Consider the following 22,549-nt stretch of genomic DNA (forward strand, 5'->3'; position numbering starts at 1 on the left):
AGGCATCGATGGCCGAGGACGGCAGAGAGCGCGGGCAGCCCGCGTCCGCCCCTCGTGCGCCTGCGCCTCGGGCCTCGGCGGCCTGGCCGGCTTTTCTTCGTGCGCCTGCGCGCACTCGGGCGCGTTGGGAACAGCGCCCCTTGTGGCCAACGAGCGGCGGTCGTGGGCGGGGCTGCGGGCGACATTCAAAGACTGCTGGTTCGGGACCCGCCTCTGGCGCTCCCTGTTTCCGGCCCCTGAGCAAGTGGCTTCATGAACCCCGTGACGTTGGTCATGGAGCTAAGACCACTGGGTGATGGTTTAAGGAAGATAATGTGCAAAGGGCTAAGGACTGTCAGTGGAAATCAAGGGTGCAGGGGAAATGGATAAACAACCAGAGGTCAACTCGGACTTTGTACATAGGACATGGTGCCAGGGCCCTGCTGGGAAGTGCAGATCGAAGCTGGGCTCACGAGAAAGCTGGGGGTGGGATGTGGGGCTGGCCCAGGGCTGGGGTTAGGGAGGCAAGGGATGGACATGGACTTCCTGGGCCGGGCTCTGTAACTGCACAGTAGACTCTGTCCTGGGACTTGGTGGTGCTACCCTTGGCCTCCCATAGTCCTGCCACCCTGCCACCGCTACCATGCTGCCCCCTGGGACTGTGATCCTCTTGAGTCTGCTTCTGGCAGCTGGCTCGCTGGGCCAGAGGCCTCAGAGGCCACCCAGGCCCCCATCCGCCATCAGCACAATCCAGCCCAAGGCCAATTTTGATGCTCAGCAGGTAGAAGTTGTGGGGGGTAGAGGGAGGAACGTGAAGTTGTGGGGGGCGGTAGAGTGAGTCAGGTAGAAGTTGTGTGTGGCCGGGGGAGAGGGTGAAGTTGTAGGGGGTAGAGGGAGGCAGGTAGAAGTTGTGTGGTGGGGGGAGAGGGTGAAGTTGTAGGGGGTAGAGGGAGGCAGGTAGAAGTTGTGTGGTGGGGGGAGAGGGTGAAGTTGTAGGGGATAGAGGGAGGCAGGTAGACGTTGTGTGTGAGGGGGGAGAGGGTGAAGTTGTAGGGGATAGAGGGAGGCAGGTAGAAGTTGTGTGTGAGGGGGGAGAGGGTGAAGTTGTAGGGGGTAGAGGGAGTCAGGTAGAAGTTGTGTGTGGGGGGGGGGAGAGGGTGAAGTAGGGGATAGAGGGAGGCAGGTAGAAGTTGTGTGTGGGGGGGGGAGAGGGTGAAGTAGGGGATAGAGGGAGGCAGGTAGAAGTTGTGTGTGGGGGGGGAGAGGGTGAAGTAGGGGGTAGAGGGAGGCAGGTAGAAGTTGTGTGGGGGGGAGAGGGTGAAGTTGTAGGGGATAGAGGGAGGCAGGTAGAAGTTGTGTGGGGTGGGGAGAGGGTGAAGTTGTAGGGGATAGAGGGAGGCAGGTAGAAGTTGTGTGGGCGGGGGAGAGGGTGAAGTTGTAGGGGGTAGAGGGAGTCAGGTAGAAGTTGTGTGGGGGGGGAGAGGGTGAAGTAGGGGATAGAGGGAGTCAGGTAGAAGTTGTGTGTGGGGGGGGAGAGGGTGAAGTTGTAGGGGATAGAGGGAGGCAGGTAGAAGTTGTGTGGGGGGGGAGAGGGTGAAGTAGGGGTAGAGGGAGTCAGGTAGAAGTTGTGTGGGGGGGAGAGGGTGAAGTAGGGGGTAGAGGGAGGCAGGTAGAAGTTGTGTGTGGGGGGGGAGAGGGTGAAGTTGTAGGGGGTAGAGGGAGGCAGGTAGAAGTTGTGTGGGGGGGGAGAGGGTGAAGTTGTAGGGGGTAGAGGGAGTCAGGTAGAAGTTGTGGGGGGGGGAGAGGGTGAAGTTGTAGGGGGTAGAGGGAGGCAGGTAGAAGTTGTGTGTGGTGGGGGGAGAGGGTGAAGTTGTAGGGGTAGAGGGAGGCAGGTAGAAGTTGTGTGTGGTGGGGGGAGAGGGTGAAGTTGTAGGGGTAGAGGGAGGCAGGTAGAAGTTGTGTGTGGTGGGGGGAGAGGGTGAAGTAGGGGGTAGAGGGAGGCAGGTAGAAGTTGTGGGGGGGGAGAGGGTGAAGTTGTAGGGGGTAGAGGGAGGCAGGTAGAAGTTGTGGGGGGGGGGAGAGGGTGAAGTAGGGGATAGAGGGAGGCAGGTAGAAGTTGTGTGTGGTGGGGGGAGAGGGTGAAGTTGTAGGGGGTAGAGGGAGGCAGGTAGAAGTTGTGTGTGGGGGGGGAGAGGGTGAAGTTGTAGGGGGTAGAGGGAGGCAGGTAGAAGTTGTGTGGGGGGGAGAGGGTGAAGTAGGGGGTAGAGGGAGGCAGGTAGAAGTTGTGTGGGGTGGGGAGAGGGTGAAGTAGGGGGTAGAGGGAGTCAGGTAGAAGTTGTGTGGGGGGGGAGAGGGTGAAGTAGGGGGATAGAGGGAGGCAGGTAGAAGTTGTGTGTGGGGGGGGAGAGGGTGAAGTAGGGGATAGAGGGAGGCAGGTAGAAGTTGTGTGTGGGGGGGGGAGAGGGTGAAGTTGTAGAGGGTAGAGGGAGGCAGGTAGAAGTTGTGTGGGGGGGAGAGGGTGAAGTTGTAGGGGATAGAGGGAGTCAGGTAGAAGTTGTGTGGGTGGGGGAGAGGGTGTAAGTAGGGGATAGAGGGAGGCAGGTAGAAGTTGTGTGTGGGGGGGGAGAGGGTGAAGTTGTAGGGGGTAGAGGGAGTCAGGTAGAAGTTGTGTGGGGGGGGAGAGGGTGAAGTTGTAGGGGGTAGAGGGAGGCAGGTAGAAGTTGTGTGTGGGGGGGGAGAGGGTGAAGTTGTAGGGGATAGAGGGAGGCAGGTAGAAGTTGTGTGTGGGGGGGGGAGAGGGTGAAGTAGGGGGTAGAGGGAGGCAGGTAGAAGTTGTTGGCGGGGAGAGGGAAGCAGGTGAAGTTATGGGGGGTGTAGAGGGAGGCAGGTGAAGTTGTTTTGGGGGTAGAGGGAGGCAGGTGAGGGGCCCTCCCACAGTGCCCTCGAGTCCTCCCGTGGCCTGCCCCCAGTTTGCAGGGACCTGGCTCCTTGTGGCTGTGGGCTCTGCCTGCCGTTTCCTGCAGGAGCAGGGCCACCGGGCCGAGGCCACCACACTGCACGTGGCTCCCCAGGGCACAGCCATGGCTGTCAGCACCTTCCGAAAGCTGTGAGTCCCAGAGAAGCCCTGCACCCTAACCCCAACCCTCCTCTCAGCCCCCGGACTTCAGCCCTGCCCTGGCCCCTGACCCCACCCCGACTGTGGCCTGGACTAGGGTTCCTGGTTGGGGTCCCCCAGCCTGCGGTGCCTCCTCCCTGCCCCCCCAGGGATGGGATCTGCTGGCAGGTGCGCCAGCTCTATGGAGACACAGGAGTCCTCGGCCGCTTCCTGCTTCAAGGTGAGGCAGGGACCGCAGGGCACATGGGTGGGTGGTGACGCAGCCGCCGTGGCTCTCTGACATGGTTGCCGTGGCTCTGCCCCAGCCCGAGGCGCCCGAGGGGCTGTGCATGTGGTTGTCGCTGAGACCGACTACCAGAATTTCGCTGTCCTGTACCTGGAGCGGGCGGGGCAGCTGTCAGTGAAGCTCTATGGTATGTGGGGGCCGGCCTCTGTGACCAGGCAGGCGCTCAAGCTCTGCACACTCACTGGGCCATCCGGGGGGGCTGGTTGAGCCCAGGGGGACACACCCTTCCTCTCTCCCATCCTGACCCTCCTGCTAAGCAGGGGCCCAGGGAGGAGTAGTGACAGACAGGTCTGGTGTGGGGGCAGGGAGAGGTCCCCGAGGGGGCAGGGGACACACAGACCCCATTCCACACCGCCTGGTGCCGGGACCCCAGGAGCCCTGTCTGCCCCGCAGCCCGCTCACTCCCTGTGAGCGACTCGGTCCTGAGTGGGTTTGAGCAGCGGGTCCGGGAGGCCCACCTGACTGAGGACCAGATCTTCTACTTCCCAAAGTATGGTGAGTGTCCCCAGCAGGTCCCCAGCTCAGCCACCCCCACTCTCTGGGCTGATGTCCAGCCTGACCCCTGCCTTGGGCCCCCAGGCTTCTGCGAGGCCGCAGACCAGTTCCACGTCCTGGACGGTGAGTGCACAGCAGGGCAAGCATGGTGGCGTGGTGACGGGGGCCATTGCCACCGGCTGAGTCTCGTCTCTGCTGCAGAAGTGAGGCGGTGAGGCTGGCGCGCAGCTCCAGTGCTGAGAAGTCAGTGCCCTGAGAGATGCCCCGCCAGTGGGATGCCTGCCGCCCATCCTCCGTGAGCCCCCAGCCTCAGATCAGGGCCCTGCCACCTGGGGCGGGGGATATTCTGCCGGCTGCCCCAGAGGACAGTGGGTGGAGAGGTACCTTCTTATTAAATGTCTCAGACCCCTCCCTGACTCTTTTCTGTCCACTGGACCAGCGCCAGTACCACCAAGGCCCTCTCCGCCCCCGCCCCACCTCTTTAAAAGCCTGAGGCTCCCTGTTGGCTGGAGCCCACACAGTGGGCACTGGGCTGATTTCAGAGGCTCTTGGGATTTGGGGAGGCGAGATCCTCTGGCACACGCCCACCTTGTGCCCTGCTGGGATCTGGGGGCGTCCAACCTCACTCCAAGGCTGCTCTTGCCTGGGCCATTGTCCTGCAGCCCCCGGGCTGCTCCTCCGCCCCTGTGGGAGGCCAGCTGTCTCCCATCACTGCCCATTTTGGCCTCTTCTGAGCCGAGCTGGCACCAGCTGGCCCGTGTCGGTGGCAGCAGTTGGTGCTGTCCACCCACAGCCACTGCACTCTCTGCACACCTCATCCGCTCCCACGTCCCCCCTGAAACCAGGAAGCAGAGCAGAATGTGGAGGTGGGCAAACTCTGCCCTCAGGGCAGCCCCTGGGCTAGGGCCGGAGTCAGGAACCCAGCAAGGCTTGGCCACACTGGGCCTGGACCTGGCCGCTGAGCTGCTCCTCTCAGGCCCTGCCTGTGGCCCCTGGCATTTGTTTGATAAACATTTCTGAAGGCCTACTGTGTGCCAGGCCCTGGGGCCACCAGGTGGGCTGGTCCCTCCCCCTAGGAACTCAAAGTCCAGGGGTCAGCCACCAATCGGCCACAGTGGGCAGGGGTGGGAGAAGAAGGCACCTTGGAGTTGGTCCCAACGCACATGGCCTGGGTGGGGGCAGGGAGGAGCCAGCAGCTGCTCCAACGGGGTCCCCATCCCACAGGCGGGGCTCAACCTGTTTACTCAGCTGCTTGACCCCAGGAGGGCAGGCAAGTCAGGTGGTGGGAAGGGGTGGCAGGGGCCCTGACTGCTGGGACCTGGGAAGAAGGGCCCAGGAGGTCATACCCTTGCATTGCCTGCCCCCACTCCAGCCCCATGTCCCAGAGACCCACGAGATAGAGAGCAGGGCGCAGCAGAAGGGCTCAGGGTTCAGAGCTGGCAATGCTGGGAAGACTCTAGGCCTGAGCCCCAGGATTGCCTCCTCCATGCCTGGCCCCACATCCCCCAAACAAAGTGAGGGTCTCATCTGGGGGCAGGAGGAGTCGGGTAGCTGGCCGTGGTCACGAGCTTCAGGGAGGGCTGAGTGTCCGAGGGGTGGCGCCAGAGAGCTACCCAACGACCTTGGTGCTGTGGTTGGTGGCAGAGTGGCCCAGCCTGACCCTTCAGGTTTCTGACTGCAGGGCTGGGTGGGTTCCCGCACTGAGTGAAGGGCGTGGCCACTTGGCTGTGTGTCCTGGGACCAGCGGATGAGGAGCACAAGGATTACAAGGCATTTCATTTTCACAGACGTGTTTAATGAGCTGTAGTTGAATTTCAAACACTACATAAAATCAAAATCACGATAGCTCTGTGAAAATCATTGTTCTTTAAAATAGTTTGCATAATTTGGCTGGGCAGCTCATGCCTATAATCCCAACAATTTGGGAGGCTGAGGCGGGTGGATCACTTGAGGCCAGGAGTTCAAGACCAGCCTGGCCAACACGGTGAAACCTCATCTCTACTAAAAATACAAAAATTAGCTGGTCATGGTGGCAGGCACCTGTAATCCCAGCTATTCCGGAGGCTGAAGCAGGAGAATTGCTTTGTTTGACCTGGGATCATGCCACTGCCTCCAGCCTGGGTGACAGTGAGACTCCGTCTCCAAAAAACTAAATAATAATAATAATAATAATAATAATATGGAAAGGGCCGGGCGCGGTGGCTCACGCCTGTAATTCTAGCACTTTGGGAGGACGAGGCGGGCAGATCACTTGAGGTCAGGAGTTTGAAACCAGCCTGGCCAACATGGTGAAATCCCATCTCTACTAAAAATACAAAAAAATTAGCCAGTCGTGGTGTTGGGGGCCTACTATAATCCCAGCTACTCAGGAGGCTCAGGCAGGAGAATCACTTGAATCCGGGAGACAGAGGTTGCAGGTTGCAGTGAGCCGAGATCGCACCATTGCACTCCAGCCTGGGTGACACAGCAAGACTGTTTCAATTTATTTAAACAACAACAAACAAGCAAAAAAAAAAAAAAAAAAAAAACAACTATGCAAACTGGCTGGGCACAGTGGCTCACACCTTTTCTTTTCTTTTCTTTTTTTTTAGACAGAGTCTTGCTCTGTCGCCCAGGCTGGAGTGCAATGGTGTGATCTCGGCTCACTGCAAGCTCTGCCTCCCAGGTTCACGCCATTCTGCTGCCTCAGCCTCCCGAGTAGCTGGGACTACAGGTGCCTGCCACCATGCCCAGCTAATATTTTGTACTTTTAATAGAAACAGGGTTTCACCGTGTTAGCCAGGATGGTCTCGATCTCCTGACCTTGTGATCCACCCGCCTTGGCCTTCCAAAGTGCTGGGATTATAGCCATGAACCACTGCACCTGGCCAAAAAAAAAAACTATGCAAACAGGCTGGGCACAGTGGCTCACACCTTTAATCTCAGCACTTTGAGAGGCTGAAGCAGGAGGATCGCTTGAGGCCAGGAGTTCAAGATCTGACTGGGCAACATAGTGAGACCTCATCTCTATTTTTAAAAAAAGCTTTTTAATCTGTAGAAACTAACATTTAATTGTTAGCAGTCTTGCCCAAGACCTGCAGGGTCAGTAGTCCAGGACTGTCCTGGGTGCCCCCCGCCTTGCCTGGACGTGAAAGTGCTGTGTGGGGCCCCAGGCGCCCCTGGTCCCACAGGCAGGGCTGACAGTCGGTGCCATGCCCGTCTTCCCTGCCCACGCAGGTGCTCAAGAGGGACAGGTGGCCAGGACTCCTCCATGTGGGGACGAGGCACCCTCTTCCCTTCCCTGCCATGCGCCAACCACCCCTGCCTCCCCACCCCCACCCCCAAGGGGCCTCCCAGCGCCCAGGACCATGTCTGGGAAAAAATCTTTGCCTGGGGAGTGGGAAGAGAGAGGGGAGGGTGAGCAGAGGATAGGCCGGGAGTTTTCCGGGAACGGAGGAACGCGCAGTGGAGGGGACGTCTGTCCTTGTTGCTGTAGGGGGAGGCAGAGATGAAGGCGATGGGTTGCAGGGGGTGCCGGGGAGGGAAGCAGAGAGAAGAGAGGACCTGATGGGAGGGCTCGGTGGGAGAGGCCCCAGGGACGGTCCCCACGGTGGGCTGGGGGTCCAGGGTGCTGAGTGGAAGCAGCGGTTTCCCTCCCGCCTCTCAAGGACGCCCTGCAGAAGGTGCAGCGGCTCCTCCCCGTGGCACGCAAGCTCCCGGGCACCGCCTCCCGCCTCGGCCTCCCAAAGCGCTGGGCTCACTGGCGTGTGCCCGCGCCCGGCCCTCCCACCCCAGGCGGTGCGGAAGGCCGAGGTCAGAGCCAGGACTCCCCCGGGCGCCCAGCAGGTTCCCGAAGGCCCGCGTCCTGCAGCGCCCGTTCCGGAGCCGCCGGCCCAGCCAGGCAAAGGCACCTGCAGGACCCTGATTGGGCGGCGGAGGTCACGAGCCCACCCTCCACCAATCACGTTAGACGGGAGGAGCAGCACCTGCGACTGCCCCGCGGTGGCAGGAGGAGGCACCCCGAACCCATTGTCCTGGTCTGGAGGCTCCTGCAGGGGACGTGGGGGGCACCGAGGTTAACGGCAGCAGCCAGTGACTACCTGGAGGCACACACAGACCCCCAGAGCGGCAGGAGTGGGTCTGGGAGAGGGGGCATGGGGCCTGAGGCGTTGCTTGGAGCCCAGGGACGCCTCTCTGTGTCGAGGACTGCGCCCACCCGACCTCTGCTGCTCAGTCTCCGTGGGGCTCGGGCTGGCCAGGAAGGCCCAGTTTTCCTCCCGCAGGGCCCTGCATGGGCGGGGTCAGTGGCGGGGGCTGTGATCCCAGATCTCCCCAGTGCCCTGCGATAAGACGGCTCCGGAAGGGGTGCCTGCTGAGCTGAGAGCAGGACCCTGGGGCGGCTGACAGCTGCTCCTAGGCTGGCTTGGGCCAGGGGGATGGTGGAGAGTTGAAGGCTCCTCTGGGGAGCTCAGGGGAATGAACAGATTATTTCCAGCTTTTCTTTTCCTAGGCCAGCCTCCTGAAACGCTAGCATTGTGCTGGTAAGACAAGGCACAGCAAGCTGCCCTTCTATGTGGGCAGTGAGGCCTGGGACGGAGCCCAGTCCTGGAGCCCTGAAGTCCTAGGGGCTGGGTTCTTTGAGTGGCCAGGCTAGGGCTGCCACCCAGGGCAGGCTGTCGAGGCCCAGGACACCTCCTGGGATGAGCCCAAGTCCCTTGTAAGCAGGGCTGGGTGAGGGGAAGAGGTGGCCAGGACAGGGAATCTGGAGTGGGAGGAGGTGGCCAGAACAGGGAATCTGGGGTGGGAGGGGGTGGCCAGGACAGGGACCTGCGGGGAGGAGGTGGCCCAGGCAGGGGCTCACAGGCCAGGCACACCGTGAGTGGGAGGCCCTTGGCTCACCCTTGGTGACCCCGTAACATGGAGCCCAGCACCCAGAGGCTTCAGCTACCTGTGTGGATGGGAGGAGAGTCAGGAAGGGGGACTCCACTCCTTAGCCCCATCGTCCAAGGAGTGCCAGGGCAGCTAGAAGCCCCAAACCTGTCAATGCCCTCCCTGCCAGCCCTCTTTTTACATTTTATGTTTACATTTTTAGAGATGAGATCTCACTCTGTTGCCCAGGCTGGAGTCTGGTGGCACATCACTGCAGGCTCAAACTCCTGGGCTCAAGCAGTCCTCCCACCTCAGCCTCTTAAGTAGCTGGGAGCACAGGTGTGCACCACCGCCCCCCGCTAATTTTTAAATTTTTTTGTAGAGATGGAGTCTCGCTGTGTTGCGCAGGGTGATGTCAAACTCCTGGGCTCCAGCAATCCTCCCGCCTTGGCCTCCCAAAGTGCTGGGATTATAGGCGTGAGCCTCTGCGCCTGGCCTACCAACCCTTTCTTTCAGGCAGGGCCGGCATGGGGTGCCCACTCCCATTAGTGGGGCTTCCCAGCCCTGCCCCCCTCTCTGGGCAGAGACTGCCTTCGAAATGCCCCCAGCCGTCCTCACCAGGGTGCCTGGGTGCTCTGCAGGCCCCAGCCTCCCTACTTGCCTGCTCAGGGCACCTCCACCCCGATCTCATGGCCGCAGGGCCCCTCCCTGGTCCTGTTCTTGCGCCAGGGCCACAGCCCACGCTGTGAATCAGGCATGTGCAGAGCCAGGTGGGGTGGGGCGGGGGGGCGGCTGGCAGGCCCGGGCCCTGCAGGGGGAATGCCCAGGTTTGGCCACAGCTGGGCCCTGTCCCTTATGGCTGCGGCAGCTCATGCTCTGCCTGGGATGAAACATTATGTGACAGGGTGGAAGGCTGTGTGGGGCCTCTGAACCCCCAGCATGGAGCACTCGGAAGGGGGCTGAAGGGGTGCAGGGCCTCAGGAATGAGAAGATGAGGTGGAAGGTGGACCTGGGGGCCCCTCCTACCCTGCCTGGCTGGAACCCAAGAGACCATAGGTGGGTGGGTGGTACCTGAGGAGAGCCCGCCCCACACAGCCCACCCCAAGCCTGCCCTGGGCACCACCTCTCCTGCCAGTCCTGAGGAGGGAGGCAGAGAGGCACACCCCCTTGGGAGGGGCACCTGCTGTGTACGCGCATGAAGAGGGGGGTCTCTGGGTCACCTGCCCATGGCCACTTCCTTCTCGCTGTCCCCGTAGGCCCAACAGCTGCCAGGATGAGGCTGCCATGTGGCTTGTGGCTATGGCTTTCCTTGCTGAAAGTCCTGCAGGGCCAGACCCCAAGACCCCCGCCACTCCCGCCCCCGATGCAGAGCTTCCAAGGAAACCAGGTACAGGGGTTTTGAGGGAAGGAGAAGCAGCCGGCTGGGTCTGAGTGCAGGGAGAGACTGGTGGCTGAGCAGTGGGATGCTGCCCACAGAGTCAGGACCAGCCCTGCTTCCACGAGGGCCTGGGCAGGCCCCCGACCTCCAGCAGAGGAGGGCCCAGCGCAGACCTTCCTGGCACCAATTCCCTACCATCACCCCCGCCCATCGCTCCCTCTGTGCGTGAGGGGAAACTGAGGTTTAGGAAGGCCACACAGCCACTGGCCAGGGTCACCATGTCCCTGCCAGACCCAGGGTAGGCTCCGGTTCTTGCCAGTGTCCCTGGCGCCGGCCCAGCCAGGAGCACTGCTCTGTGAGGGGTCCAGAAGCTGCCAGAGAAGGCAGGAGGGGGCTCCTGACCCTGCCCACCGCCACCCCTGCCTCCCACCACCCCTGCCCAACGCCGCCCCTGCAGTTCCAGGGGGAATGGTTTGTCCTGGGCCTGGCGGGCAACAGCTTCAGGCCGGAGCACAGGGCGCTGCTGAACCCTTTTACCGCAACTTTCGAGCTAAGTGACAATGGCCGCTTTGAAGTGTGGAATGCCATGACTCGGTGAGTGGCTCCCTGATGTTCCAAGCGGGTGAGGAGGACCCTGGGCCTGGGTCTCAGTCGCCAGTGGCTCAGGTGCACCATGGGCCCTGTCCCAGCACGGGCAGCATCATGACTCTGGCTGCCAATGACCAAAGCCAGCTGGGGAGTATACAAAAAAGTGTGGGCACTGGGTGCGCTGGCTCACACCTGTAATCCCAGCACTTCGGGAGGCAGAGGCAGAAGGATCACTTAACTCAGGAGTTTGAGACCAGCCTGAGCAACATAGTTGGACACCATCTCCACTCATGAGGCTTGGCCACTCCCGCCATGGGTCCCTCTGAATGAGCGGCTGAAATCTCCTGGGGGGCCCACCTTGGCATGGAACTGCCAGCTTCCGGAGTCTTCCGCCTCCACCTGTCCCCTCCCACAGAGGCCGGCACTGTGACACGTGGTCTTATGTGCTGATACCGGCAGCCCAGCCCGGGCAGTTCACGGTGGACCACGGTGTGGGTAAGCCGGTCACAGGAGGGAGGGACGGGGCGCTGACCCACAGGGATGTGACGTCTGTGCCCCCTCAGAGCCTGGGGCAGACAGAGAGGAGACCCGGGTGGTGAACAGTGACTACACCCAGTTTGCCCTGATGCTGTCCCAGAGACACACGAGCAACCTGGCCATCCTCAGGATCAGTCTGCTGGGTAAGCCCCCCACCCCGCCCTGGGCCCATGTGTGGCCCTGGAGGCACCTCCTTCTGGGCTTCGGGTCAGACCCTGCCTCCCCACCCCGCCTGGAGTGACTTGGGGGCATAGATAGTTCAATCTCCCACCTACCCAGCCCCCAACCCCCTGCCAAGTGCCCAGACCCACGCTGGGCTCTCTGGGCTGCAGGCAGGAACTGGTTGCTGCCTCCCGGGACACTGGACCAGTTTGTCTGCCTGAGCAGAGCTCAGGGCCTCTCGGATGACAACATTGTCTTCCCAGATGTGACCGGTAACGTGGCTCGCCTGCGGGCATACTGGGCCTTAGGCACAGGGCCTGCAGGAGTGAGTTTGGTTGACCCTAGAGGGGCTGGACTCAGTGTCTGCCCAGGGAGCTCAGTCCCAGCCTGCACTCAGGGGTCTCAAGGCTCCTGGGTCCCTGCCCTCAACCCAGGCTCTGAGCCACCTCCTCCCGCCCCGGGTCCCCTGTCCCGGGCCACCTCCTCCCACCCCGGGTCCCCTGTCCCGGGCCACCTCCTCCCGCCCCGGGTCCCCTGTCCCGGGCCACCTCCTCCCGCCCCGGGTCCCCTGTCCCGGGCCACCTCCTCATGCCCCGGGTCCCCTGTCCCGGGCCACCTCCTCCCTTCACCTATCCCTGCTCACAAGGAGCTTGGACTCATCCCAGGAGGTGCCCTGGACCTCAGCAGCCTGCCCTGGGTGGCAGCCCCAGCCTGGCCACTCAGAGAGCCCCAGCCCCCAAGGCCTGACTCTTCCTGTGGGAGGGCGAGGTCAGCCTGAGCCCCTCCTCTTCCTGGAGGGGTGCCCACCATGCCCTTCTGATTCCTGCCTCTGCTCCTTTACATGTACATAACCACATGCACACATACTCACGCATGAGCAAACATGTACACACTAACACATGCCTCCACGTGTGAACACCTACTTATGCACATGCCACTCACACTTGCACACGTGCTGCCTACCCATGCACAGTCACACGTGCTGGTCTGCACACACCTGTACGCACCTGCAGGCTCGCTATGCCAGGCCTCCTGGGTCTGCAGTGAGTCTGGGCATGGGGACAGACAGGGCCAAGTGAGGGGCTTCCTGAGGACCTGGGACTGTTGGCAGGGCAGCTGCTGTGGGTCACATCTTCTGCCCCTTCTCAGCCTCCCTCACCACCCCCTTCCCCTAGACCTGATGCTGGTCCCCTTTCTCCCTCCTGCTCCTCACCCAAAGCCACTTGCCCCTCCTTTGTGCCCTCCCTTGCTTCCTCCTGGGCTCTGTCCCCTGCTCCCATCCCGACTCCATCTCCCCCACCAGACTGGTCACCCCATGCCAGCGTCTGTTGAAGGATGAAGTAGCTCCTGCCCAGCCCGGACCTGCCTCACAGCTGCGCGAGCTCTGCCCTCCTCCACTCTCAAACCTGAATAAATGCACCATGCCCAGAGTCCCAGAGTGTGACCACTGTGACCTTGGGGCGGGCAAGGAGACAGGAGCAAGGAGACCGCTGACCCTGTAGGGCTGCAACAGCTCCTTCTCCGGGCACACTACAGCCCCCCAGCTGGCTCTCTGGCCAGTGTGTGTGCGTGTGTCAGTGAGGGCGTGCACATGCGTGTTCATGCGTGAGTCTTTGCCCATGGTTGCAGGTTGTATGAGGTCATTTCCAGGCCAAGGCCTCTCCATCCCTGTCCCTTGGGCCCTCGGTCGTGGGAGTTCATAGGTGCTTCTCCACCTCCACCCTGGTCAGCACTCGGGGCTGCCGTGCCAGATGCAGCCCCGGGAATGCTCAGACCCCGAGCTGTCCTAGGCAGCAGCCACTCTGTCAGGGAAGCTGGCCTGGAGCTACCAGGGCCCAAGGACAGGAGGAGGCCCTGGTGCAGATGCCCCAGGCCTGGGAGAGGGGATGCAGCGAAAAGCAGCCTCAGGCTGGAGCCTGCTGGGCACAGAGACAAAGGGTTTGAGGCCTCAACCCAGACGGCCACTCCCAGCCTGAGCCCCCCAACCCTGACTGTACACTCCTACAAGATGGGTACATTCGGACGCCCACCCTCACCGGCCAGTCAGAGCAACCCACTTCTCAGCCCTCTGATGTCTGTGTCCGTCTCGGCCCCCACTGTCCTCTGGGCAGGGAGAGCAGGACACTGCCCAGGGCAGCCATGGACCCTAGCGGTCTCTGGCCTTGCTAGAGAGCAAAGAGCATCCAGAGACCCTCAACTTGGAGCCTAACCTTCACCCACCAGGAGCACCCGCTGCCCAGGAGCATGGCCCTGCTTAGAATCCTTCTACCGTCATGCGCACCTCCTGCTGGGCAAGCTGTACAGGATCCAGGCAGATTCTGGAATTGGAAGATGGACAGAGATAGCAGACAGACGGGACTCCCTCCCTGCCCTAATGACCCCAAGATGGGCCCCCATAATCAACTCAAACGACACCAGCTGTGGTGCTTACTGCAGCCACAATTCCACTTTTTCTTTGTGTCTGACTCCCCAACACACAACCCTCACAAGGGCAGGCACAGGCCTGCTTTGTCCATCACTCTATCCCACATTCCAACATGGCGCCTGACACAGAGAAAGCTGCTGAATGATGGATGGATGGATGGTTGGATGATGGGTGGGTGGATGGATGGATAGATGAGCAAATAAATGGATAAATGGAAGGATGGGTGGATGGGTGTGTGAATGGACGGATGGATAGATGGTTGGATGATGGATGGGTGGATAGATGGGTAGATGGATGGATGGATGGTTGGATATTGGGTGGGTGGGTGGATGGATGGATGGTTAGATGATGGGTGGATGGATGGATGGATGGACGGATGGATGATGGGTGGGTGGATGGATGGGTAGATTAGTGGATAAATGGATGGATGGAGGGGTGGGTGGATGGATGGATGGGTAGATGTTTGGATGATGGATGGTTGGATGATGGGTAGATGGATGGATGGATGGATGGTTGGATATTGGGTGGGTGGGTGGATGGTTGGATATTGGGTGGGTGGGTGGATGGATGGTTGGATATTGGGTGGGTGGATGGATGGTTGGATATTGGGTGGGTGGGTGGATGGATGGTTGGATGGATGGGTAGGTGGGTGGATGGATGGTTGGGTGATGGGTGGATGGATGGATGGATGGTTGGATGGATGGGTAGGTGGGTGGATGGATGGTTGTATATTGGGTGGATGGATGGATGGATGGTTGGATGGATGGGTAGGTGGGTGGATGGATGGTTGGGTGATGGGTGGATGGATGGATGGGTAGGTGGGTGGATGGATGGTTGGGTGATGGGTAGATGGATGGATGGATGGTTGGATATTGGGTGGGTGAGTGGATGAATGGTTGGATGATGGATAGATGGATGGTTGTATATTGGGTAGGTGGATGGATGGATGGTTGGATGGATGGGTAGGTGGGTAGATGGATGGTTGTATATTGGGTGGGTGGGTGGATGGATGGTTGTATATTGGGTGGGTGGATGGACGGATGGTTGGATGGATGGGTAGGTGGGTGGATGGATGGTTGGGTGATGGGTGGGTGAGTGGATGAATGGTTGGATGATGGATGGATGGATGGTTGGATGGATGGTTGGGTGATGGGTGGATGGATGGATGGATGGTTGGATATTGGGTGGGTGGGTGGATGAATGGTTGGATGATGGATGGATGGATGGTTGTATATTGGGTAGGTGGATGGATGGATGGTTGGATGGATGGGTGATGGGTGGATGGATGGATGGATGGATGGTTAGATGATGGGTGGATGGATGGATGAATGGTTGGATATTGGGTGGGTGGGTGGATGAATGGTTGGATGATGGATGGATGGATGGTTGTATATTGGGTAGGTGGATGGATGGATAGTTGGATGATGGGTAGGTGGGTGGATGGATGGTTGGATGATGGGTGAGTGGATGGATGGGTAGATTAGTGGATGGATGGATGGATGGGTGGGTGGGTGGATAAATGGATGGATGGAGCGGTGGGTGGATGGATGGGTTGATGGTTGCATGATGGATAGGTGGATAGAAGGGTAGATGGATGGATGGATGGTTGGATAATGGCTGGGTGGTTGGATGGATGGATGGTTGGATGATGGGTAGGTGGGTGGATGGATGGGTAGATTAGTGGATAAATGGATGGAGGGGTGGATGGATGGATAGTTGGATGGACGATGATTTTTTGCTCTTTTTTTCTTGTGCTCTGGATGAGGAGGCTGAGGTTGAAAGCAGCAAGTTTGGTTGTGTCTGGATTGGGAGACATTCTATACTGTGTGGTCATGAGGACACAAGCCTGGGTGTCAGAAATCCTGGACCACGGCCTGGCATGTATTAGATTTAACCCTGGGAAGGTTGAGAGTGAAGGTAGCTGTCTTTTGGCAGAAAGGGCTTGTTGGGTGTTCCTTCCTGAATATATCAAGGAAGGGTCCCTCCACCCTGGAGTGGGGGTCAGACACAAGATCCCCCAGAGCAATGGCCTCACTCTCTACTCTCTTACTCCTTCTCCTCATCACTCCTCCTGCTGGGCCACGGTGTCCCCATGAGTGAGACTCACTCTGCAGGACCAGGACCTGTGCCTTCACCAGCCCAGGGCCTGGGCCATGCCCTCACCCGATGCCTGGCTGTAGTAGGGGATGGCTCCTCTGTGGGGTCCAGGCACAGAACCCAGGCCAAAAGAGAGGAGTGGCCTAGAGAGGCTCAGCTTGAGAAGAGAGCCCTACCCTACCCCTGACAACCTAAGAGAGACTCTGGAGGCCACCTTCTCCCTTTTGACCTGGCACAGCCTTTGCCAGTGGGAATCCTTTTCAGTCCCTCTGCACAGATGGTGAAACTGTGAGGTTCAGGAAGGCTGGCTGGTCTCTTGGCAGGGTCACCCTGCCCCTGCCAGCTTCCCTCCCCCAAGGCAGGGAACATAACCCCGGCTGCAAGATCATGACCACCATATGCAGGTGGGAGCCACCGCCTTCCTGGCACCCAGCTACACCCTCCGGTGGTGGCCAGCTCCCTGGACAAAGGCACAAGCAGAGAATAAGACTCCTCAACGGTACCCTCCTCTTCCCTGGCAGTGTCTCTGCAAAGCCCAACACACTCCCCTTCCCTCCACATCAACTCCTGGCTGGGGAGACAGGAGATGCTGCCTAGGCCTGTGTTCCTTCCCGGCTTCTATGGGGAGGGCGGACTTCAGGCCTGGCTGGATCCAGGGCCCCAGCCAACCCCTTCTGCTTCACTGGCCCTGCCCAGAGTGGCTGTGCCGTCCCATTGGCCACTTGGCTCCCACCTGGGTTGCAGGATGGTCTCTCTCCCAGAAGTCTTCAATCCTGGATGGAGGCTGTGTTCCCCCCATCAGTGGTCAGGGGGCCCCTCCACACAGCCCTCCCTCTGTCTTGGACTCCAGCTACCACAGCCCCCCTCATGCCATCGTTCCTGGGGTGACATAACTCACTCTGGCCCTGGTGGTAGCCCCTGTGTGAACCTCCTCCCCTCAAGTCCCCCAGAGGCACCAGCACTTCCTGGCTGAAAGCCCTTTCCCGATGTCTGCATGAGGGGACGGGGCTGGGAGCAGGTGGCGTGGAGCCGAGGCCAGGCAGGTGATCCAGGAATGTCTGCCGGCATGTGAGCCCAGAGGCCTGGGGCTGGACACAGACCAGAGAGAGGGAGTCTGCCTGCCCACCTGTCTGCTTGCTGGAGTCAAGTCAGGCTGACCCAGTGGAGTGGGGTGTCCTGCTGGCCCCTATCCCCATGTCCCAAGCACAGCAGCCCAGGCCCCTGTGGGTGGCCAGATTGAATCTCTTTATCCTGGCCTGAGTGGAGCCGCTCCCAGGTCACCATCTGGGCCTGCTGGGCCTGGGAACAGCCTGTGCCTGCCCCTCCCACAGAACAGGGTCAGTGGGGTTGGGAGCAGGTAAGTTCTGGTGGGTGAAGGGGCTGGACCCAGGGCTGGCTTCCGTCCCCCCAGTGGTCACCACCACCTCCCAGATCAGGCCCTGCGGTGGCAGAGGGGGCCTTTCCCTGAAGGCCAACTGTGGTCCCTCTCAGCCTTGTCCAGGGCCCGCCACAGCCACTCAGAGCCTGCGCCTGCGATGGTGACCACAGGAGCCTTGATGGTGACAGTGACCACAGACAGGTCACCCAGGGCTCGGGCTGGGTATGGTGGGCTCTGGTGGGAAGCAGCTCCTGCACGGCTCATGGTGGGGAGGGTCCTCTCTGGTCCTCACTCCGTGATACCCCTTCCCAGAGCTCATGTCCCCTCAGGGCACTCTACCCACGGGACACCTGCCCTGGGCTGCCCCACGGGACAAGCGCTCCACCCATGCCCACTCAGACACCGAGAGGCGGCCCAGGAGGGGCTGGGCAGGTGGGAATGGAACTTTTGGGTCTGGGCCAGGCTGTCCACAGGCCCAGGAGGGGAACCGGGCCCAGCTCCTCTTCACACTGTTCAGACCTGGGGCGACCAGGGGGCTCCTGGGTATCCACCCCAGCGCCCCAGACCAGGAAAGTGAGGCAAAGGTGGTGGAAGACCTGCCAGAGCCGCCCAGCACCTGGGCCCATGCTGCTTTCCTGGGGTCAGGCTACAGAGCCCCTGGGTGGAGCGGGAAGCACGGGGTCCCCTTAGCGCTGCTCTGTCTTTTTGGGTCCCGGGCCCGCTCCTGTGCAGACCTTCATCTGAGGGCTGTGGCGTGTGGTGGGGAGGCGGACACAGCTGTGCCCTGACCTCAAGAGTGGCCTGACCTGGGTGCAGGGCTGGGTCTGCCTCAGAAAACAGACACAAAGGCCACACACTATGTGATTCCATTTACAAAGTTCTAGAACAGGCCAAGCTCCTCTCCAGTGACAGAAATCAGGTCTGCAGCTGCTGCGTCCGGGGTGGGGACGCCGTGGGGTGGGGTAGAATGTTCTGTGGCCGGGGTGAGGATGCTGCCGGCAGCTGCAGGGCTGGAATGTTGGAATGTTCCGTGTTGGGGATCACAGCGCTGCCTGTAGCTGGCAGGAGGTGGAGGGGGTCTGGAATGTTCCACGTTGGGATCAGGTTTTGCTCACGTGGGTGTTCATCGAGGTGTGCGACTCAGGTGCCCATGTTGCTGTGAGACGGCTCCCACGGTGGGACGTGGCGATGGTGGTACGCTGGATGCCTCCACGTGCACCTCTTGCCGTGTGTGGGTGAAACTCCTCCTGTTGAGTGCTGGGCTCCCGGGTCGGGGTCTGGGGGTGCAGCACACATTCATGTTCACATTCTCAGAACACCCACTGATCCCCTCCCACCAGGCAGAGCCCACCCTCCCTGCCTTCATGTCTGCGGGGCCTGGCACAGAGCAGGAGGCCGCTGGGCACTGACTGTGGAGCTCAGAGCTGTGTTGGTGGACCAGGCATCCCGTGAGGCCACAGATGGTGGACGTGGGTCTGCCCTGCCTGGCGCACTCCTCCTCCACACTGCCCTTCACAGCGCATGACTACACAGCCAGGGCCCTGAGCCCTGCAGGAGGAGTTGAGGGGTATACACCAGGACTGGAAGACCTGGCGTTGCTACACAGAGATGAGGCGGGAGGCCAGGCTCCTCAGGAACTCGAGTGGAAGCCCCACCCACCAGGGCCTGCAGGAACAGGGCTGCGAGGGGACTGCGTGCAGGTGCTGCCGGGAATGGGACCTGGAGCCTTGGCTGAAAGGGGCGGGGGCTCCTGCTGGTCCCTGAGCCCAGGGCCGCCCAGCTCAGCCGGGCCCAGCACTCCCTGTCCTTCAGGCCCTGCCCGATCCAGTCTCTTTATCTTGGCCGAGAGCAGAGCCCTCCCGGCCACCATCTGGGCCTGCTGGACCGGGACCAGCTGCCTGCGGGTTTCCAGCACTGCCTCTGCTTGTTTTCTGTAGGAGGAAGAAGGAGGGTTGGGGGCAGAGTCATCCAGGGACTGAGTGGGCGGCATGGGGGGCCAGACCTGTGGTGCAGGGCTGAGCTGGAGACACCCTCAGACCGTAGGCCCTGCTAGCTTTCTCCCGATCCCCAGGAAGCACGATTTCCCAGTAACCCCCTGGTGTGAGAAACTTGGCCCTGGCTTGCCGATTCCCTGATACTCACCCCAGGCGTCCCATACATACAAGGAGGGGGACTCAGGGCTCCCGGCAGGACGGCCCACAGGGTCAGGGCAGACACCAGGGCCCCCACACAGGGGGACCGGTGGGCCGAGGGACCTCTCTCTAATCCTGGAGTGTGGGGAGGATCCAGCCTCCCGGTCCCCAGGGCTTCGTGTGTGTTGGAGGCCCCGCTGCTGGAAAGGGGGTGCTATGTGAACGTGTCCCCAGATTTCATGTGTTGACGCTTCATCCCCAAATCCACTGTTTTTGTTTGTAAGACAAGGTCTTGCTCTGTTGCCCAGGCTGGAGTGCAGTGGCACAACCTCTGCTCACTGCAGCCTCGACCTCCCTGGCTCAAGCAATCCTCCTACTTGAGACTTCAGCCTCTCAAGTAGCTGGGATCAAAGGTCCGCCACCACGTCTGGCTAATTTTTAAGTTTTTTGTAGGGACGGGGTTTCTCCGTGTTGACCAGGTTGGTCTCAAACTCCTGGGCTCAAGCGATCCTCCTGCCTCGGCTTCCTCCCAAAGTGCTAGGATTACAGGCGTGAACCACCTTGCTCGGGTCTCAGATCCACATGTTGGTTGGAGGTGGGGCCTCTGGGAGGTGATTAGGGTTAGATGAGGTCCTCAGGGTTGGGCCCATGGTGGACTTGATGGCTTTATGAGAAGACAGAGACCTCAGCTGGCAGCTCTCGCCCTCCACTATACTGCAACTCGGCCCCTCAACCTTGGACTTCTCAGCCTCCTGAACTGTAAGAAATAAATTTATCTTCTTTGTACATTTTCAATGTCAGGTATTCACTTATAGCCACAGAAAACTGACTAAGATGAAGGGGGTGAAGTTTAGGGGGGGCCTTGTGCAGGGGCAGCCCAGGATCCTCAGAGCCAACCCCAGGCACCTCAGCCCACCCCAGAGGCTCTCCTGAGGTGGGCCATTGAGGGTCCACCTCCTAGTGTCCTCTTGGCAAACCAGAAATAGGAGTGGGCTGGGGCCGTGGGATCTCAAACAGGGAGTGGCTGTGGGTACAGTCACCACGGTGAGGGAGCAGCAGCTGCCCAGGATGTATCGGGGAGGCTGAAACATTGTCTCCATCTCCGTGTGCAGGGTTTGCCTAGGCTTACACATGCCAGGCAGGCACCCACACACAGACACATGTGAACACACAGAGGCACACACATGTGCACATAGGCATACACAGGCACACATGTGTACACACACAGTCAAAGGCACACACATGCACACATGTACACACATGCACAGGCATGCACACACACGCACCGGCACACCCATGCACGCACACACGTGCACAGGTACACACATGCACACAGGCACACGTGCACAGGCACGCACAGGCACATACATGCACGCACACACGCATGCACACAGGGCCTTCGCTCTGTGACACAGTCTCCCTTGTTTCTTCTGAAACATCTCCCCTGGGATGTGGATGTGGGCTATGTTGGACAGGAATGCTGGTAGAAAGCTATTTTGTTTTGCAGGAAATTGTCTTATTTCTTATGTTTGTGTGGATTAACTGGGATTGGGTTTTTTTCCACCCAGCCAGCAATTGTGCACTTCAGTGGTGATCAGAGCGAGTCCCTGGCCCTGTCCCCACGGGGACTCTGCCCTGGGAGGGGACTCAGGGTTGTAGGGATCCTCAGGCCGGACCCCGAGTTGGCTGGGAGGGTGCCGATGAGCATCTTGCCCCGTCCCTGCCTGACTCAGGGCACAGAGCCCAGGGCCTGGGAGTGCTCAGGGCAGGAAACGCAGCAGATGCCAGCATGAGGACAGCCCAGTCTGGCAGACAGATGTCAGACAGAGGAAGAGGAGGCAGTCCACACGCCAGTGGGGCCAGAGGCCAGCACAGAGCACCGTTCCCACGGGGTCTGAGTCCCTGTGGGATGAGAGAACCCCACAGTGGATGGTGAAGCCGGTGGGCCTTCCGCATCCAAGGCAGGCATCCCCTTGCTGTCAGCGGGGCCCCAGACCTGCCCTGGAGGCATCCCTGACCTCCAAAACCAGGATAAGGCCATGAGCCCAGGAGATGGGGCTGGTTGGGGGCAGGGAGGACGAGAGGGGTGGACTCTGAGGCCGGGCTATGTGGCCCGGGGTCTGGGGGTTCTTGTTCTGGAGCCAGCGGAAGCCCCTGTATGAGGGGAGAACCGACTGCACTGCTCGGCTGCAAGGCAAGGCACGGGGTTGGTGGGCTGTGGGGCTGGGGCTGGGGGTCAGCTCAGGGAGCAGCACGTAGGCTCAGGGAACCCCTCCGGAGGCGCCTGGGAGTTGAGGGAGGGGGCCCACCTCATACCCACACTGTCCTGTGACCCACCCAGGGGGGCACCACCGTAGGCCTGGCAGAGAGCACCGTGCCCACTCTGGCCCTGGAGGTGGTTCTGGGGCTTGGGGTAGTTTCTCTTCTGCTATCCCCCTCCCCTCAGGCTGGAGAGTGCTGGGGTTCAGCATCCTGTGACCCTGGGGCACCCTGGGCAGAAGCTCGCTGACGTGAGGCCCTGCAGGCCTGGCACTGACCTCAGACGGGCAGGGGGTCTGTGAACCCATCAATTGCTGCCTTGGGCAGCGGTGGGCGTGGCAGTGCCCCAGGGTTCAGCACCTGCCTGACCGCCTGGCATCAAAGCTGCCAGTCCTCCCCAGTCCCCGAACTACTTGCCACTCCCTGCTCGGCAGAGGAAGGAGACTCGGGCCACACCCACGGAGGGACCTGCTCTGGCTCAGCATGGAATCCTAGGTTGTAGCTGCCTGCTTCCCCGGCTGTCTTTGCGTAGCAAGGTGGCTGAATCTGCACAGAGAGCAGGACGCCAGGTGTGCGCCTCCCAGGAAACCGTCCTAGAGAGGGGCCAGGCCGCACACCTGGGGCTGGAAGGCTCCATGACCGGATGTTTGCAAGAAACAGAAAGAAGCTTCCGTCCCTTCTCAGCCACAGGCACGCCGGACCCTCTGCTGCTTTGCCACAAGCTCGGGGGTTTCAGTGAGACCCTCTCCCACTCCCACAGCCTCAAGTGGACCAGGGAGCCCTGGTGTTGCTCCCTGGGTGCTCTTGACCGCCCAAGGCGGCTAAGGAGAAAGGCCTATCTTGAAAGGACTGGAAAACAGTGCGTCAGTA

General features: G+C 60.7%; 2 protein-coding genes across 4 annotated transcripts; both read left to right on the forward strand.

The window, feature by feature from the left end:
* Positions 1–185: 185 nt before the first annotated feature.
* On the forward strand, positions 186–5,671 carry C8G (complement C8 gamma chain). The gene is made up of 6 exons (XM_008005553.3): positions 186–760; positions 2,949–3,085; positions 3,244–3,314; positions 3,400–3,507; positions 3,774–3,875; positions 3,960–5,671. Exons 1-6 carry the CDS (start codon positions 623–625, stop codon positions 4,088–4,090), a joined length of 687 nt encoding a protein of 228 aa, XP_008003744.2. The 5' UTR covers positions 186–622; the 3' UTR covers positions 4,091–5,671.
* A 1,943-nt stretch (positions 5,672–7,614) lies between these two features.
* On the forward strand, positions 7,615–12,818 carry LCN12 (lipocalin 12). Of its 3 annotated transcripts, XM_073022109.1 has the most exons (7): positions 7,621–7,929; positions 9,980–10,110; positions 10,559–10,695; positions 11,105–11,184; positions 11,253–11,369; positions 11,559–11,660; positions 12,692–12,818. In XM_073022109.1, the coding sequence occupies exons 2-7, from the start codon at positions 9,997–9,999 to the stop codon at positions 12,718–12,720; spliced, it is 579 nt and encodes a 192-aa protein (XP_072878210.1). In that variant the 5' UTR covers positions 7,621–7,929; positions 9,980–9,996; the 3' UTR covers positions 12,721–12,818. The 3 variants fall into 3 exon arrangements, with proteins under 3 accessions (XP_072878209.1, XP_072878210.1, XP_008003743.3); XM_073022108.1 differs by having other exon boundaries at positions 7,615–7,929; positions 11,559–12,818; XM_008005552.3 differs by having other exon boundaries at positions 7,621–10,110.
* Positions 12,819–22,549: the final 9,731 nt, after the last annotated feature.

The sequence above is a fragment of the Chlorocebus sabaeus genome, chromosome 12 (genome assembly GCF_047675955.1).
Source record: "Chlorocebus sabaeus isolate Y175 chromosome 12, mChlSab1.0.hap1, whole genome shotgun sequence".
NCBI classification, from domain to species: Eukaryota; Metazoa; Chordata; class Mammalia; order Primates; family Cercopithecidae; genus Chlorocebus; species Chlorocebus sabaeus.

Coding starts and splice junctions, on each gene's coding strand:
- C8G (XM_008005553.3), top strand. CDS start 623: ATGCTGCCCCCTGGGACTGTGATCCTCTTGAGTCTGCTTCTGGCAGCT. Junction 3,086..3,243: donor GTCAGCACCTTCCGAAAGCT/GTGAGTCCCAGA, acceptor CTGCCCCCCCAG/GGATGGGATCTGCTGGCAGG. Junction 3,315..3,399: donor CGGCCGCTTCCTGCTTCAAG/GTGAGGCAGGGA, acceptor GCTCTGCCCCAG/CCCGAGGCGCCCGAGGGGCT.
- LCN12 (XM_073022108.1), top strand. CDS start 9,997: ATGAGGCTGCCATGTGGCTTGTGGCTATGGCTTTCCTTGCTGAAAGTC. Junction 11,185..11,252: donor CACGGTGGACCACGGTGTGG/GTAAGCCGGTCA, acceptor GTGCCCCCTCAG/AGCCTGGGGCAGACAGAGAG. Junction 11,370..11,558: donor CCTCAGGATCAGTCTGCTGG/GTAAGCCCCCCA, acceptor TCTGGGCTGCAG/GCAGGAACTGGTTGCTGCCT.